This window comes from Mobula hypostoma, chromosome 3, assembly GCF_963921235.1.
Source record: "Mobula hypostoma chromosome 3, sMobHyp1.1, whole genome shotgun sequence".
Lineage (NCBI taxonomy): Eukaryota > Metazoa > Chordata > Chondrichthyes > Myliobatiformes > Myliobatidae > Mobula > Mobula hypostoma.
In genome coordinates, this window is record NC_086099.1 from 101,558,794 (window position 1) to 101,576,259 (window position 17,466).

At 39.5% G+C, this 17,466-nt stretch overlaps 1 protein-coding gene across 1 annotated transcript in view; it reads left to right on the forward strand.

Moving 5' to 3' along the window:
• antxr2a (ANTXR cell adhesion molecule 2a) overlaps window positions 1-17,466 on the forward strand; it is a 227,872-nt gene that overhangs the window by 132,357 nt on the left and 78,049 nt on the right. The window contains exons 12-16 of the mRNA XM_063043529.1: window positions 5,697-5,792; window positions 9,691-9,732; window positions 10,306-10,401; window positions 15,225-15,389; window positions 15,804-15,884. Of these exons, the coding sequence (XP_062899599.1) occupies window positions 5,697-5,792; window positions 9,691-9,732; window positions 10,306-10,401; window positions 15,225-15,389; window positions 15,804-15,884 (480 nt within the window). The remainder of the gene's footprint in view (window positions 1-5,696; window positions 5,793-9,690; window positions 9,733-10,305; window positions 10,402-15,224; window positions 15,390-15,803; window positions 15,885-17,466) is intronic.

Below are 17,466 nucleotides of genomic sequence, written 5' to 3' on the forward strand. Positions count from 1 at the left end.
AGTGCTATTGTAAAGGAGATAGAATTATGATCATGATCTCCAAAATGCTCTCCCACTGAGAGATCTGACAACTGACCAGGTTCATATCCCAATACCAAATCAAGTACAGCCTCTCCTGCTGTAGGCTTATCTACATACTGTATCAAGAAACCTTCCTGAACACACCTAACAAACTCCACCCCATCTAAACCCCTTACTCTAGGGAGATGCCAATCGATATTTGGGAAATTAAAATCTCCCATCACAACAACTCTGTTATTATTACACCTTTCCAGGATCTGTTTCCTTATCTGCACGTCGATATCCCTGTTACTATTGGGTGGCCTATAAAAAGCACCTAGTAAAGTTATTGAACTCTTCCTGTTCCTCATCGCCACCCACAGAGACTCCGTAGACAATCCCTCCATGGTGTCCACCTTTTCTGCAGCTGTTACACTATCTCTGATCAACAGTGCCATGCCCCCACCTCTTTTGCCTCCCTCCCTATCCTATCTGAAACATCTAAAATCCGGCACTTGAAGTAACCATTCCTTTCCCTGAGCCATGCAAGTCTCTGGAATGGCCACCACATCATATCTCCAAGTACTGATCCACACCGCTTTGTTCACAACACTCATTGCGTTAAAATAGACGCATCTCAAGCCTTCGGTCTAAGCGCGTCCTTTCTGTCACCTACCTATCCTCCCTCTCGCACTGTCTACAAGCTTTCTCTATTTGTGAGCCAACTGCCTCTTCCCCAGTCTCTTCAGTTCGGTTCCCACCCCCCAACATTTCCAGTTTAAACTCTCCCCAGCAGCCTTAGCAAACCTCCCCGCCAGGATATTGGTCCCCCTGGGATTCAAGTGCCACCCGTCCTTTTTGTACAGGTCACACCTGCCCCAAAAAAGGTCCCAATGACCCAGAAATCTGAATCTCTGCCCCCTGCTCCAACCCTCAGCCACGCGTTTATCCTCCACCTCATTCTATTCCTATTCTCACTGTCGCGTGGCACAGGCAGTAATACCAAGATTACTACCTTTGCAGTCCTGCTTTTCAACTTCCTTCCTAACTCCCTGTACTCTCTTTTTAAGACCTCTTCCCTTTTCCTACCTATGTCGTTGGTACCAATATGTACCATGACCACTGGCTGTTCTTCCTTCCCACTGCAGGATATCTTGGATGTGATTTGAAACATCCCAGACCCTGGCACCTGGGAGGCAAACTATCATCCGAGTTTCCTTCCTGTGTCCACAGAATTGCCTGTCTGACCCTCTAACTATAGAGTCCCCTATCACTACTGCCTTCCTCTTCCTTTCCCTACCCTTCTGAGCTTCATGACAAGACTCCGTACCAGAGGCACGGCCACTGCCGCTTCCCCCAGATAGGCTGTCCCCCACCCACCCCCAAAAGTACTCAAACAGGAGTACTCATTGTCAAGGGGCATGACCACAGGGGTACTCTCTAGTACCTGACTCTTCCCTTTCCCCCTCCTGACTGTCCCGGTGTGACCACCTGCCTGTAACTCCTCTCTATCACTTCCTCGCTCTCCCTGATCAAGCGAAAGTCATCGAGCTGCATCGTCAGTTCCTCAACTTGGCCCCTCAAGAGCAGCAGCTCGACACACCGGGTGCAGATATGGCCATCAGATACTTGCTTCAACCACTTCTTCTGGCAGCTCATTCTATATACTCTCTACTCTCGGTGTGAAAAATATGTTCCTCGGGTCCCTTTCAAGTCTTTGCTCTCTTCCGTAAATCTGTGCCCCTTAGTTTTGGACTCCTTTACCTTGGGAAAAATTGATACAATGCACGTTATCTCTGTCTCTCATCATTCTAAACATTTCTATACCGTCATCTCTCATTCTCCTCTGTTCCAAGGAATAAACACTGACTCTCCTTAAACTCAGAGTCTCCAGTCCTATAAATATTCTTGTGAATCTTTTCTGCCCTCTTTCCAGTGTCACTATGTATTTCCTATAACGGAATGACTGAAACTGTGTTCAGTGCTCCAAATGTGGCTTCATTGATGACTTATACAACTGCAACATAATGCTCCCTCACTCAAAGCTATGACTGATGCATGTTAAAAACCTTTTTCCACCATGCTATATATCCGTAATATTTTTTTGAGGTACAATGCGGAGTAGACCCTTGCAGCCTTTTGAGTTGTGCTGCCCAACAACTCTAGTCTACTCACAGGGCAATTTACAATGACCAATTAACCTACCACTACGTCTTTGGACTGTGGGAGGAAACCAGAGCACCCAGCAGAAACTCACGCGGTCACAGGGAGAATGTACAAAATCCTTATAGACAGCAGCAGGAATTGAACCTGGGTTGTTGGTACTGGAAAGCATTGTGCTAACCACTATGCTACAGAATATAAGTCCCTGTGTTCTATTACACTCCTGTCATTCCTTATATAAGTCCTATGGTAGTTTGACTGTCCAATTGGATTGTGGACGGCACAGAAACATGATGCCATGATCTAGTTTCTAGCAATGATCAGTAAAATGTATCAAAAAATAAGTTCTTAGCCAAATGGTCACCTTGCATTGGTAGAAAATGGTAAGGAACTGCTGTACACAGAACACTTGTTGTCAAAATCAAAAGCTCTCTGAAAGTGGCTGCATAAGTTGATAGGATGGTTAAGAGGTTTATATCAAGTTTGCATTTATTAATGGGGCATTGTATACAAAGGTCAGGAAGTTTTGTGCAGCTTTATAAAATTATTGTAAGGCTATATCTGGACTACTGCATCCATCTCTGGTGCCCTAGATGAAATTCCTAATACTAGTGGGCAAGCATTTAAAGTGAAGGGGTAAAGTTCAAAGTTGAAAGGAGATGTGGGGGAAATTTTTACTCAGAGTGGTGGGTGTCTGGAATGCACTGCCAGAGGTGGTGATGGAAGTAGATGTGGTAAAGTCATGGAAGAGGCTCTTAGATAGTCATGTGAATGTACAGAGAATGGAAGCATGTGGATATTATATAGGCCGAATAGGTGTCATTAGCTTAGCACAACATTGTGTATCAAAGGGCCGGTTCCTGTGCTGTATTGTACTATGTTCTATTTAAACAACATTTATGCCATTAAGGGATATTAATAACTCACATTTTGGGAAATGACGGTAGACATGTCATGTTGCAAGTTGTAGCCTTTCCCAGGAAACAAACTTTCATTTCAATGTTTGGTGAATATTAAGTGTAAAATCAATGCTGTACTCCTGTCCAGAAGGTTTCCTGCTGATGCACCATCAGTGATATGAAATTCTTTGTGCCTGACCGTCTTTATACGGCTGGCAAGTTGATGCAATCACAATACAGTGGATTCTGGTTAATTGGACACGTCCAGACCGGTATATTTTGGCCCAATTAAGCGGCTGGCTGAATTAGCTGAAGTTTCTTGGAAATAGTTAAAGGTATAAAAAGACTAACTACCTTTTAACTGAGTAACAAATTATGCATTTAAATGATATACAGAACAAATTAGAACACTACCAATATTTCCACGGTACTACAAGACTGTGTATTTGTTCCTAAAAGTTATCGACGGAAGAATTAATCTAGTGTACATTGCTGTGTTTTTTTGATTGACTGTAAATGAACAAAAGACTTAGTGCAGATAATGGATAGCCTTCATGCAATGCGTTCAATGTTTGTTTCCACCAGATCTTCATTTTCATTGTAACGTTCAAGATGATTGTTGATGCCTTCACATTCATTGTAGTTTCTAACTTGTTGAAGTAGTGAAATTGTTTAATTTTCACTCCGGAATGTTTTTTTGCCATCTCCAATCCTGAATGCTTGAAACTACAGTGAGCCAAACAATTCTGAATTGTCTTACTGCTTATTTCTTGCCAACTGTAAGTGACAAAAATCACTGCTTTTTGAGCACAAACACAAAAAACTAACGCTACTTTAAAAACCACTCTAAGCACGGTGTAGTGTCTAACAAAGTGCATGTGGATGTACTTATCAAGCACAAGCAGCAAGATTTCATTCCCAATCTAAATGGTAGCAGAAGCAGAAGTGGAAGAACAAATTTGTTTTGAATACTTGATTCACTGTTTAGAGATGCAGTTCAGTTACAACTTTTCACATTACACTCCAGAAAGTATGTCATAACAATTATTTTCAAGGCACCTGGGTCATATCCATTCTGATTTCTCCAAAAATATCTGAAGACATAGATGTTTCAGAGCCATATGGCAGTGGAAATACTTAGACATGCCCCATTTACCTGTGCTATATATAACAACACCAACCCCCCAACCCCCCTTTGGCTGAACCAGTTAGCTTTTCCTTTTTACTTTTGGCAGTTACTTTACTCTTGATAAAGGTTACTACTGAGTTTTATTAGAAGAAATAAAAGTAGAATTATTGGTTCCAACATTCTGTCTGTCTGTCGAGATACCATATCCGATGCGGACGTTGGTGACCGTGGTTTTCCATATAGATCTATCCCTCATTCTTTGGATGACTTCTGTTTCCTCGATGTGTAGCCACCTTGCTAGGCTTTTGATGTACATAAGCTGAGGTCTTCCTCTAGGTTTGCTCCCCTCAATCTTTCCAGAGAGTATGAGATTTTCTAGTTCATCTTTCAGCATGATGTGTCCTAGGAATCTGAGTTGTCTTTCTCTTATTTTTGGTGTGAGTGATCGAACTGCTTGGTCTCGTCTGAGAACTTCTTCATTTGATGTGTGTGTGGTCCATGATATTTTTAACATTCTCCTGTAGAACCATAATTCAGCTGCTTCTAGTCTCTTTTGCATTGCTGGGGAAATGGTCCAGCATTCACTTCCATCACGGATAGAATAAATGTAGCACTGCAGTGTTCTGTTTTTAGTGTCCATGTTCATCTTTCTGTCTGTTAATATGGTCTTCATTTTTTGGAAAGCTTCTTTTGCCATTGCTATCCTGTACTTGGTATCTGTGTCGCACCTGCCATCACTTGCTATTAGGCTGCCAAGATATCTGAATTTGTTGACTGGTTTGATGTTTGTATTTCAATCTTGATCACACATTGTGGGATGTTTGCCTTTCTGGAGATGACCATGCTTTCTGTCTTCTTGATGTTGATTGAGAGGCCTCTGTGGTTACTTTCCGCTGTCACTATAGTGAGCAGTTCTTGAAGTTTTGTTTCTGAGTTAGCTCAGAACAATGCAGCTTTGTGGAAAACACTGGAACCAGAAATGCAATTTTCATGCTACGGATGATCTGTGAACAATCAATCCAGGTACAAAAAGACATCTACCTATGTTTCATTGACTATACAAAAGATTTTGACACTGTCAGACACCAAGATCTTTTGGAAATGCTTCAAGATCTTGACATAGATGGGAAAGATATACATTTCCTAAGAAACTTATACTGGGACCAAACAGCATCCATCAGAATAGAAGGAGAAGTGAGTGAGTATGTGAATATCATGAGAGGAGTCAGGCAAGGTTGTGTCTTTTCGCCAGACTTATTCAACCTGTATAGTGAAAATATCTTGAGAAGTATCAAAGACATCAAAGAATCCAAAATTGGAGGCCATAATATAAATAACATCAGATATGCTGATGACATCGTACTAATAGCTGACTCTGGTTCCAACATTAGATAACTCAAAAAAGCAGACTAATGTACAATCAATTCTATTAATATTGTTTGTAAGATTTAGTATTCCTTGAAGTGGATTGTTGAAGTGTCTAATGCCATTGATGTCCTTTGCAGTCTGATGGAACAGCTGTATTCATCGCCATCTTCAGCTTGTTGCTGCTGCTGGGGCTTGCACTGCTTTGGTGGTTCTGGCCTCTCTGCTGCAAAGTGGTAAGTGTGTGTGAATGAATTCAATTCCAGACACCGTGCACTTCATAATCCTCAAATAACTCCTGTTGCCAGTGATTTAAGCAAATCAAATTAAGCTTTTAGTCCTCATCAGTGCTGTTTCTGTAAAACAACAATAAATGGTTTAAAGCTGGAAACTTAGAAACTTCAATCTGTAAACTAGCACGTTTATACCAGCTACCTATCTTTAAGTTTGAAATTTTATTTCTAGCTCTGTCAGTTATGGATCGATGCCAAGCATGAACTAAAATATTTCTAAATGGACCAAATGCCATTCTTCAGTTATTAAGATCAGTATTTTGCAAATTTTATAGATCTATATTACACAAATATATAATAACTAAATAGTCATGGCTTAGACACTGCTTGTCCAAGATCAGGAGGCCTTCGGCACACTTTATCCAGCTTTAGAAGCAACATTAAATGCAAGTTTCCAGTTTCGGGCTATGGTTTGCGAACTATTTGAAATGTCTACTGAAACCTTACTATTAAAGCTTGGCTTTAATATTCTTATTATCCTGATAGAAGCCATTTGATTTTCAACTTTTAGTAGTTTACCCGAAAAGGAAGAATGTGCAAGGTTTCAGTGAAAGCAGGACAGTACGTCTTACCAATGTAATTAAGAATATAAGAGTATTTTGTATTCTTATATTTAAAGTATATGCTTTCTCAATAATTCAGAAACATTGTTGTTAATCCGTACATCAATGCCCATATAATCCGTACATCAATTAACCCATATAATCCAGATAGAAAGTATTTATAAACATAGGTGGACGTGACTTCCTCATAGCCCTGCTTAAGTAGCAGAAGTAGAGCACCACCTCATGCTTCCCACCCACTCTTCCTCTGCTCTCGCTTAGGGGTTATCAGCCGGCTCAGCATCAAACAAAACCACAGTGAAAGGATGCTATCTTTGTTCCTGAGGGACTGCCAAAGTGACAGACAAAGTCCTAAACTTTGCTATCAAAAAGCATATGGTTGTCCATCTAAACAGAGTCTGCAAATTGTTTTCAAATTTTAGGCTTGAAGATCTAACAGGAAGCATATTGTATAGCTAAATCTCTTCCCTAGTGTATTGCCAGAAGCTTCTCTGTTGCTGTTTCTTATCATATCGTACATCTTGATGCTGATGTAAATTCTATGTAAATCTCTATAGATAGATGGCCAACTCAAGCACAGAATTACGTTTGTGTTCGCACCTGATTGATGAGATTAAAAGCATAAAGCAAAATCTACTAAAGTGCAATAAAATGTCTTGTCTTTTACAACTGCATATCTTCAGTTGCACTTTGTTCTGTCTTTCAGCAGCTGGGTAGGGAAGCAGCTTCCTACAATAATTATTTCTGAGATTCACAGCCTTTGTTTTCTTTATCTGCACACCAATACTACTCACAACTCCATCCAGAGAAGAAGAAATATTCTGAAAGAGCTTTTGATCTTAACTTCTTGTTTATCAAAGTTTGCTTTGAGGTCTGAAGAGCCCAATTTCAGTATTTCATTCTGGTGATGTCAACACTTCCTGTCACTAATGAGAGCAGGAAGGATAAAGCACTACTGCCAGTTCATGTAAATGTTATATTTAGTTTTAGTTAAGGCTCTGTTGCTGCTATGGAGAGCAAACATCTATTTGGTGGGGTTCAGATTTTTGAGGTAGACAGGCACAATCTTAGAATGAGAATGTATATTCTATATCCTTGAAGAGAAAATATACTAACTAATAAACAAGTCCTGATGAAGGGCCTCGGCCTGAAATGTTGACTGTTCATTTACCTTAAAAGATTATGCTTGACTTGTTGAATCCCTCCAGTATTCTAATCACTTTCTTATCTTACTCTTGTCTGTGGAATGCCTTTTCAAAGTCATCGTCATTCAATGCCTTCAGCTCACCAGCAACTGGACATGACAGCACAGCCTAAGTTTCTTATTTTTTGGCTCAGACGTTTTCTAACCGTGTACTGTTCCATTGTTAAAATCAGTTATATCTACCACAATAGCATCACCATTTCTCTCTCTGCTGTAGCTCACCTGCTTCTACGTGAGCTTTAGACTTGATTACTGGAATACGCTCCGAGCTGGCATGCATTGTACTAACCCTTTGCGGTTATCCCAAACTTTGGCGTAAAAAGAGGAGTTAGAGCAGCCAGCAGAACAACTTGAGTTTCAACAGGGACACAATCAATTATATGAATATGGGCTTTAGGAATGTGAAGGCTAAGCACTCCTCACTGTAGATACATGGCCCCTCTGTCGAGAGAGTTAAGAACACCAAGTTTCTGGGAGTGCACATATTGGACGATCTTACCTAGTCCATCAACACCACCTCTTTGGTCAAGAAAGCACAGCAACATCTCCGCTTCCTGTGGAGGTTGAGGTGAGTAAGGCCTCTTCCCCCACCCCCCAACCCCCTACCTTCCCACCACTTTAACCAATTTTTATAGGAGCAGCATCAATAGTTTCCTGACTGGCTGCAGCACCATCTAGTATGGGAATTGCAAGGCATCTGACCGTAAGCCCCTCCAAAAGATTGTGAGAACTGCTGAGAGGATCATTGGGATCCGTCTTCTACCCATCAGAGATATTTATCAGGAGTGTTGCATTGTCAATGATCCCTCCCATCTGTCCAACAAACTCTTTAACCCCTTATCATCAGTTAGGAGCTGCAGTAGCACTGGGACAAGAACTGTTATGATGGGAAACAGCAAATTCCCCCAGCTGTCGGGCAACTGAACTCCCTGCCACCACCCATGTCTCATCAATTATGAAGCATCAGTAGTGTTATACTGTCTACTTTTAACTTGTGACACATATACACCTTATTCTTTGTTAATTTATTTGTGGTAATATACTTTTGTGTAGGTGTTATGTGCGTGAGTTATATGTGCTGGGTTGTGCAGCTCGGTCCTGAGGAATGTTTTTTCATTTGTCAGTATACGAGTGTATGGTTGAATGACAATAAGCTGAACTTGACCGCAAACTCGAAACCTACTTTCAGATCTAGATTGGCTTCTGGCTGTCATTCCTATTCTTTCAAATTCCTGTTACCTGGAGCTTTCCCATTTCTAATATTTTTTAGCTCCATAATTCTTGAAATTATCTGCACAGCTCCAATTTTGTCAACTTCATCATCTCTACATTTTAGTACTGGCAGCCATGCATACTTTGCTTCTAGAAGACACTCCTTAGCCTACGTCTTTAATCAGGGATTTGATTATCTACCCTGCATCACTTTAATCATCTCAGTCAAAACATAGTCGTGTGAGATTTAGCATGTTAGAAGTTCAGTCATAATATTTTGATTTGTTTCATCATGGTGCTTTTTGAGGTGGACAGTGGAATAAAAATACTAATTTTGAAAGGAAATGACAATGTTTGAGCAGAGGAATCTGTAGAAAAACTACTTGTCTTTTATATATTTAGTAAGAAAGTTTAAATCTGTTTCATTAATTAACTATGTGTTTAGGGTTTGTATCTGTCGTATGAGATAACAGTTATTACTTATTACTGGCATTTATTTTTGTTTACAGAAAGTATTCCTTATCAAAGCTTCAGGAAAAAAAATCACTATGATTATTATAAAGAGCAGCCATTCTTAGGTGATAGGTGGTGTGCTACTAATTTATCTTATATGTTTGAATGAAGGCCTGAAGCTTATGGCTGAAAAGTTACGCTGATGAAGTTACACTCATTCAGTAAATGGTTAAGTGAATAGATGCATGAACTGCATCTGCCAACAAGACATTAGATGCTGTGCGGCACCTACACATTAAACCGTCGGTAATCAGTGAAAAGATCAGTTATAGAAATTGAGTATTTCAGGGCAAAGCTTTATATTATTGCTGTTATGCAAGTCATATATTTTTTAATGATTTGGTTGCAGGTCATAAAAGATCCTCCTCCGCCTCCACCTCCTCCAAAAGAGGTATGTAAATATTCGGACATGTGAAAGTTGGGTTAATGAAAAATAGTGGAGATAGCGAAAGAGAAAAATTAATTTACGACTTTATTATAAAAACATTGTATAATTCTCGCAGGTTAAGTCACAGAATACAAAAGATGGAAGAAGTCATTAAGCTATTAGAATTTTTTAAGAATTGTATTTCTTCATGGGGAGGTATTTGATGATAAATTTTGTTTATACCAATGGTTATAAATAAAATAATTTTGATCTGGACCAATACATTTAATTAGTCAATTTATATTTATTGGTCATATTTTACACTGGTCGCAGGTGAAAAGTCTACCACTTACTGCATCCTCCTCAAGTTTACCTTTTATTCACTTCAGTGGAATTAAAAGTAAGTTGGGATGTACAGTCAGTCTATGGCATTCCACTCTTTGCCAATACTCCAAAGTAACCCCTTTCGGTGATAGTTTCAATCATTACAAGCTCAGTACAGAGCAGTAAGATAATTTATGTACTGTAAATATTTATGTGTGCAGTTGTTTGATGCAAACATAATCATTACTTGCTATATCAATCTATTTAATATAGGAAATTATTCCTGATCCAGAGCGAAAAAAGAAGTGGCCAACGGTCGATGCATCATACTATGGTGGTAGAGGTGTTGGTGGAATAAAAAGAATGGAGGTATTTTACAAATTTATTACATATTACTGTTTACTTACATTGAAAAAATATCTTGTATACAGTGGCTTGAAATTTCTGGAAAGACCTTGGACTGTACCAAGATTGGATGAACTGGAATATAAACTCTTGTCAAGATTCATTCCAATATGGGTTTCAGTTTTTTAGATACTTCCTACACGTGGTAATTGAATAATAGAAGTTGAATCTAAACCTCATAATTTTAACCTTTGTAAATAAATTAAATGAGTCCTATTCCATTCTAAAAATAGTGAAGTCTGTATGAATGAAAGTGACTTCCCATACCAGTATTTGCAAATAAACCAGGGTAAAGAGCACCCTGTAAAGGTTGAATAGCTAACTGTGGCTCTCAGACCTCTTGATTAATGGACCTAGCACTGTTGCTGTGGTGGGGGATTGGGGCTAAATCTGGTTGCAGGAGCAGTACTCTATATTCCCTTTGGCTAGCCTCCAGTCTGAAGGTATGAACATCGATTTCTCAATCATTCAGTGATTGCCCCCCTCCTCACCATTCCCCCAGTTCCATTTTCTCTCTCAACTTAACTCCTTAGCTGCTCATCACCTCCCCCTTCCCTTTCCTGCATGCTCTTCTGTCCTCTCCTGTCAGATTCCCAGTTTCATCTATCACCACATTGAACTTTTTCCTCCCCTCCCTCCACCTTCTTTCTCTGACAGCTCATGTTTCTTCTCCAGTCCCGGTGAAGGGTCTCGGCCTGAAACATCAACTGTACTCTTTTCCATTGATGCTGCCTGGCCTTTTGAGTTCCTCCAGCATTCTATATGTATTGCTTGGTCATTAGTATGATCATAGTGTCGAACTCTTGGGCTGGTTTCTCAGGTCAGTCCACAGCTGATCACACTCCACTTCCCAATCCCAATCATGCTTATCGACATGGAGCTGTGCCCACTCCTTGTTGGTGAGCACACGAATGTCATTGTAAGTTATAAGCTCAGTAAGCAGCAGAGCCACATTATGTATCAAAAGTGCCTGAAATCCTTAAGGGCAAGAGGATAAGACGTGAGAGAATAGGACCAATCAAGTGTGACAGTGGAAAAGTGTGTATGGAACCGGAGGAGGTAGCAGAGTTACTCAATGTATACTTTGCTTCAGCATTCACTGAAAAGGACCTTGGCGATTATAGGGATGACTTACAGTGGACTGAAAAGCTTGAGCATATAGACATTAAGAAAGATAATGTGCTGGAGCTTTTGGAAAACATCAGGTTGAATAAGTCACCAAGATCGAATGAGATATGCCCCAGTCTACTGTGGGAGGCGAGGGAGGAGATTGTTGAGCCTCTGGCAATGATCTTTACATCATCAATGGGAAGAGGAGAGGTTCTGGAGGATTGGAAGGTTGCAGATGTTGTTCCTTTATTCAAGAAAGGGAGTAGAGTTAGCCCAGGAAATTATAGACCAGTGAGTCTTACTTCAGTGGTTGGTAAGTTGATGGAGAAGATCCTGAGAGGAAGGATTTATGAACACTTGGAGAGGCATAATCTGATTAGGAATAGTCAGCATGGTTTTGTCAAAGGCAGGTCATGCCTTACGAGCCTGATTGAATTTTTTGAGGATGTGACTAAACACAGGGATGAAGGTAGAGCAGTAGATTAGTGTATATGGATTTCAGCAAGGCATTTGATAAGATGCCCCATGCAAGGCTTATTGTGAAAGTAAGGAGGCATGGGATCCAAGGGGTCCCTGCTTTGTGGATCCAGAATTGGCTTTCCCACAGAAGGCAAAGAGTGGTTGTAGATGGGTCATATTCTGCATGGAGGTCGGTGACCAATGGTGTGCCTCAGGGATCTGTTCTGGGACCCCTTTTCTTTGTGATTTTGAGAAATGACATAAATGAGGAAGTGGAGGGATGGGTTAGTAATTTTGCTGATGACAGAAAGGCTGTGGATGTTGTGGATAGTGTCAGAGATTGCAGCAGGACATCGATAGGATGCAAAACTGGGCTGAGAAATGGCAGATGCAGTTCAACCCAAGTAAGTTTGAGGTTGTTCATTTTGGTAGGTCAAATATGATGGCAGAATATAGAATTAATGGTAAGACTCTTGGCAGCGTGGAGGATCAGAGGGATCTTGGGTTCCGAGTTCATAGGACACTCAAAGCTGCTACGCAGGTTGACTGTGTGGTTAAGACGGCGTATGATGCATTGGCCTTTATCAACCATGGGATTGAGTTCAAGAGCTAAGAGATAATGTTACAGCTACATAGAACCCTGGTCAGACCCCATTTGGAGTACTGTGCTCAGTTCTGGTCACCTCACTACAGGAAGGATGTAGAAACTATAGAAAGGGAGCAGAGGAGATTTACAAGGACGTTGCCTGGATTGGGGAGCATGCCTTATGAGAATAGGTTGAGTGAACTTGGCCTTTTCTCCTTGGAGCGATGAAGGATGAGGGGTGACCTGATAGATGTGTATAAGATGATGAGAGACATTGATCGTGTGGATAATCAGAGGCTTTTTCCCAGGCCTGAAATGGCTAGCATGAGAGGGCACAGTTTTAAGGTGCTTGGAAGTAGGTACAGAGGAGATGTCAGGTAAGTTTTTTATGCAGAGAGTGGTGAGTGCATAAAATGGGCTGCTGGCAACCATGGTGGAGGCAGATATGATAGGGTCTTTTAAGAGATTCTTGGTTAGGTACATGGAGCTTAGAAAAATAGAAAAAGGCTATGGGTAACCCAAGGTAATTTATAAAGCAAGTACATGTTTGGCACAGCATTGAGGGCTGAAGGGCCTGTATTGTGCTGCAGGTTTTCTATGTTTCCATGTTTCTGTTTCTAAAATCCCATTTATCAGCAAAGCTAAACGTGAGCAATGTCTTGCCATCTGCTGCTCCAATCCTGTTCACTTAAGTTATTTCATGAACCGCAAATGTGATGTCGGTTTGAGGTCTATATCAAAATCAGAGGCATTTGGGTGGATGGCATCATCTGACATACATTCATGCCATAAGAATGTGGAGCACGTTACATATCCATATCGGTAATGGTGCATCATTCTACTTCAGATAAGTATGAATTGGAAGATGGGGTTAACTTGAATGAGAAAGAGAACATAAAGGTGAGAATGGGGAGAGTACTGCCCTTGCTGGAGCGTTGTAACATTAACCAGACAGTCAGCTGAACTCCAGTCAAAAACGACATGAGAGTCAGGGTATAGACTCCTTGCTGCTTGGGTTTATTGCAGTCTCAAAGGCATGACACAGTGAATAAGGAGTGAAGTTGAAAAACGACAAAAATCAGTGCAATTGCCACTTTAATCCATTCACACAAGTAAATACGGCCACCAAGTAAGAACCTGGTTAGGTTTCCTGCAGGTAAGCATTGTCGAATTCCAACGAGTAAGCACTACAGGTAAATAGTATGTGTAAACGATTAACATCTAGGTTAGTGTCTAATAAACTGAAAAATAACGTTATATTTCAGCAAAATCTTATCGACACCTTTAGATTAACTTCTAAACAATATAACATCAACTTACAAGCAATCCTTCCACTGGGGAAACAGCAGGATGGTCTTAGGTAGAACCTTCTTTAGCTCCTGACATAAACGTTTGGTCTTCTGCCAGCCAATGTGCTTTCCTACTTCCTACTTCCTGACTGCACAGGAAATAACCTAATACAGATTGTTTCAATATAAAAGCTGGTTGTGCTTAATCACAGAGGAGAAGAAAAACATAATCAGTTGCCTGAAGGGCGGAACAGAGAGTGTAAATAATTTGAGGAATAAGGAGGGAATCAAGTAAAGAGAAGAATTATCAATAATGTGACCCATATATTTTGAATTATGTTTCTGAATGTACCAATCCATCATGTGAAAATGAACTAGAAAGAGAAAATTTAGAATTTGAAGAGAGGTCATTAAAGAGATGGGGGGAGGATGAACAAAAACTGTAGTTACTAAGTTTGCCCTCATACTTTTATGATGCGTTAGTATATAGTAATAGAAAACCTTGGGCCATTTTTTGCTGGAAGTACAAAGTCAATGGGCCTGACCTTTGCCTACAAGCTCTGATTGTCTATTCTTGGTGTAGTATACTTTTACATACATAATAGGAAGGAGTAGACAAGAAATTTACATTGGTACCTTCTCGATCATGGTTTTAATTTCATAATAGATATTGTATTTTGTATGTGAGTAGCTTGATGGGATGGTGCAGAGGTGAAGAGCGATAATGATATTCATTATCAAGTTCACAAGCTCTGCTCCTTGTAGACAAGGCTTTGACAGGGTTCTAAAATTGAGATTAGGGTTGTAAACTGATAACTCAGCTCCAAAGTGCAAGTTTCTGTCTAGGAATGTCTGAAATCACAGGTTTGTACCGAACATTTTGCTCTCCCATTATATAGGAATGACTATGCTCCAGGGCATAATTAAGTAGCATTGTTGCTGTTTACCATCTCTTGTTTGGTATCTTTATCCATTTCATTCTTTTATATATTAGGAGAGATCTTTACTTAGGTATTTATCTTAACTTTTCCCAAAAGTTTGTTCAAAATTAAACTTTGGTTTTAGGTTAAGTACATATATAATAACATCTCTAATAATTAATTCTTAAGGGTTACTGATAGAAGTACATGATGTAAGACTCATTTGCATTTGTTAATATTAAGTTTTGTGTAAACACCTTAAGTAGTTGTACTTTTGAATGACACTACCTACTTTCTGATTTAATTTCATTGCTTCCCAGCAATTCAGTTATGTCACTGAGTGTGTAGTTATCATTTTCTGTATTGTTTCATCAAATATATTTGACATTGCTGATTGTTTGTTACTGCTTTTATTCCTGCTAGGTCAAATGGGGAGATAAGGGATCTACTGAAGAAGGAGCAAGGTTAGAAAAGGCCAAAAATGCAGTTGTTACAAGCTCAGGATATGAAGAGGAACCTCTTGCTCCAAGGTCACCTAAATCTCCTCCTCCAGTTCAAAATTCACCGAAGTGGTATGATCCTATTAAGGTAATTCCAGTCCCATTTCATAATAAATTATATTGCACTTAGGTATTTATAAAATTATTAAGAATTCAAAGATCAGATTCTTTGAGTTTCATGACTTGAGTTCCTAGGTATATATTCATTTATCCTCTTGACACTGTCTAAAATAACATTAATCTTCAATGCAAGACAAAGTTATGAGTTTAAGCAGCAAGAACACTGGGATATGGATGTTTATGACAATATTTGTACCATGGATTAGTGAAAGGAAGAGTAAGCATTAGGGTAAAATATAGCATTTATCTGTATACAAATGTTATTAATATGAGCTTTCAAGTTAGATAGCTTTGAAGCATTGGAACACATTGCTTTTTGTACCAGAATAAATCATCCAAGCTTCATTTTGTTTTAGTTTTCTGGCTTCTCTTCAAATTACAGGGCAGACTTGACGCATTGTGGGCACTGCTGAGGCGGCAGTATGATCGAGTTTCTTTGATGCGACCGCAAAATGGCGATGAGGTATTGATCAAATTCCTTTTAGGGAGACAAGAATGTTCATTTCAAAGAAAAGTGAAGATAAAATAGAATGAAAATATGCAATTTTATTTGTTGCTTTACTTCCATTTGTATTTTAATTAAGCCAATTGATTTGTTTATAATCAACTTTTAGAGTGGTCCTTTTGATATCGATGTCTTCTGAAGTCATATTTTAAACATATAGATGTTTATCAAAACTTCTTTCAGGATTGCATAAAAACTTTAAAATAAGTCAAGAACCAACTTTTGTGATTATTCTTTGAAAACAATATTGTATCAAGCTCTGCCAAATTTTAAGAACTCAAAAAAAGGGGTCACTTTTCAGGTTTGGCAGGTTTTTAGGCAGTTCCCTGGTAAGTGTTAAGTAGATTTCCATATACAGTGCAATGGAAAAGTATTGTAAATCCTGTAAAGATTAATCCATATTGTTAGAAAGGCACATGTTATGCTTTGGTGTGTTTGAAATATATATTTACCCTACCCTGCCTTGCTAATTAATTAAGGATCTACAGTTTTACTTGAATTGTGTTTATATGAAGCCAAAAATTCAAGTTTGGCTCTAGCTGTATCACTTCTCAGTAATGGCAAGAGTTCAGTGGAATTTATCATAAGGAAAAAAAGAAAAATGGTGGGTGTATGAAAATCAGAAGTATTGCCTGAATGAATATTGAACAATCAGATACCACATTACAATGTACCAAGAATTATACTGCTGAGAGGGCATTTTTAAAAATTATACTAAAAATTGCCAACTAATCCCAGATCTTGGCTCCATTACAAATTTTAAAAATTGCCAACTAATCCCAGATCTTGGCTCTATTACAGAACCTGTAATATTTTCCCCAAAGGTTTACCCTCAAATACATTGTCTTCGAATACCTTCAAAGTGAAGGATAATCCAAAGAGCTTTTACAGGTATATTAAGAGCAAAAGGATCATAAGGGATAAAATTGGTCCTCTTGAAGATCAGAGTGGTCGGCTGTGTGCGGAACCAAAGGAAATGGGGGAGATCTTAAATAGGTTTTTTGCGTCTGTATTTACTAAAGAAACTGGCATGAAGTCTATGGAATTGAGGGAATCAAGTAGTGAGATTATGGAAACTGTACAGATTGAAAAGGAGGAGGTGCTTGCTGTCTTGAGGAAAATTAAAGTGGATAAATCCCCGGGACCTGACAGAGTGTTCCCTCGGACCTTGAAGGAGACTAGTGTTGAAAATGCGGGGGCCTTGGCAGGAATATTTAAAATATCGCTGTCTACGGGTGAGGTGCCGGAGGATTGGAGAGTGGCTCATGTTGTTCCGTTGTTTATAAAAGGATCAAAAAGTAATCCGGGAAATTATAGGCCGGTGAGTTTAACGTCGGTAGTAGGTAAATTATTGGAGGGAGTACTAAGAGACAGAATCTACAAGCATTTGGATAGACAGGGACTTATTAGGGAGAGTCAACATGGCTTTGTGCATGGTAGGTCATGTTTGACCAATCTATTGGAGTTTTTCAAGGAGGTTACCAGGAAAGTGGATGAAGGGAAGGCAGTGGATATTGTCTACATGGATTTCAGTAAGGCC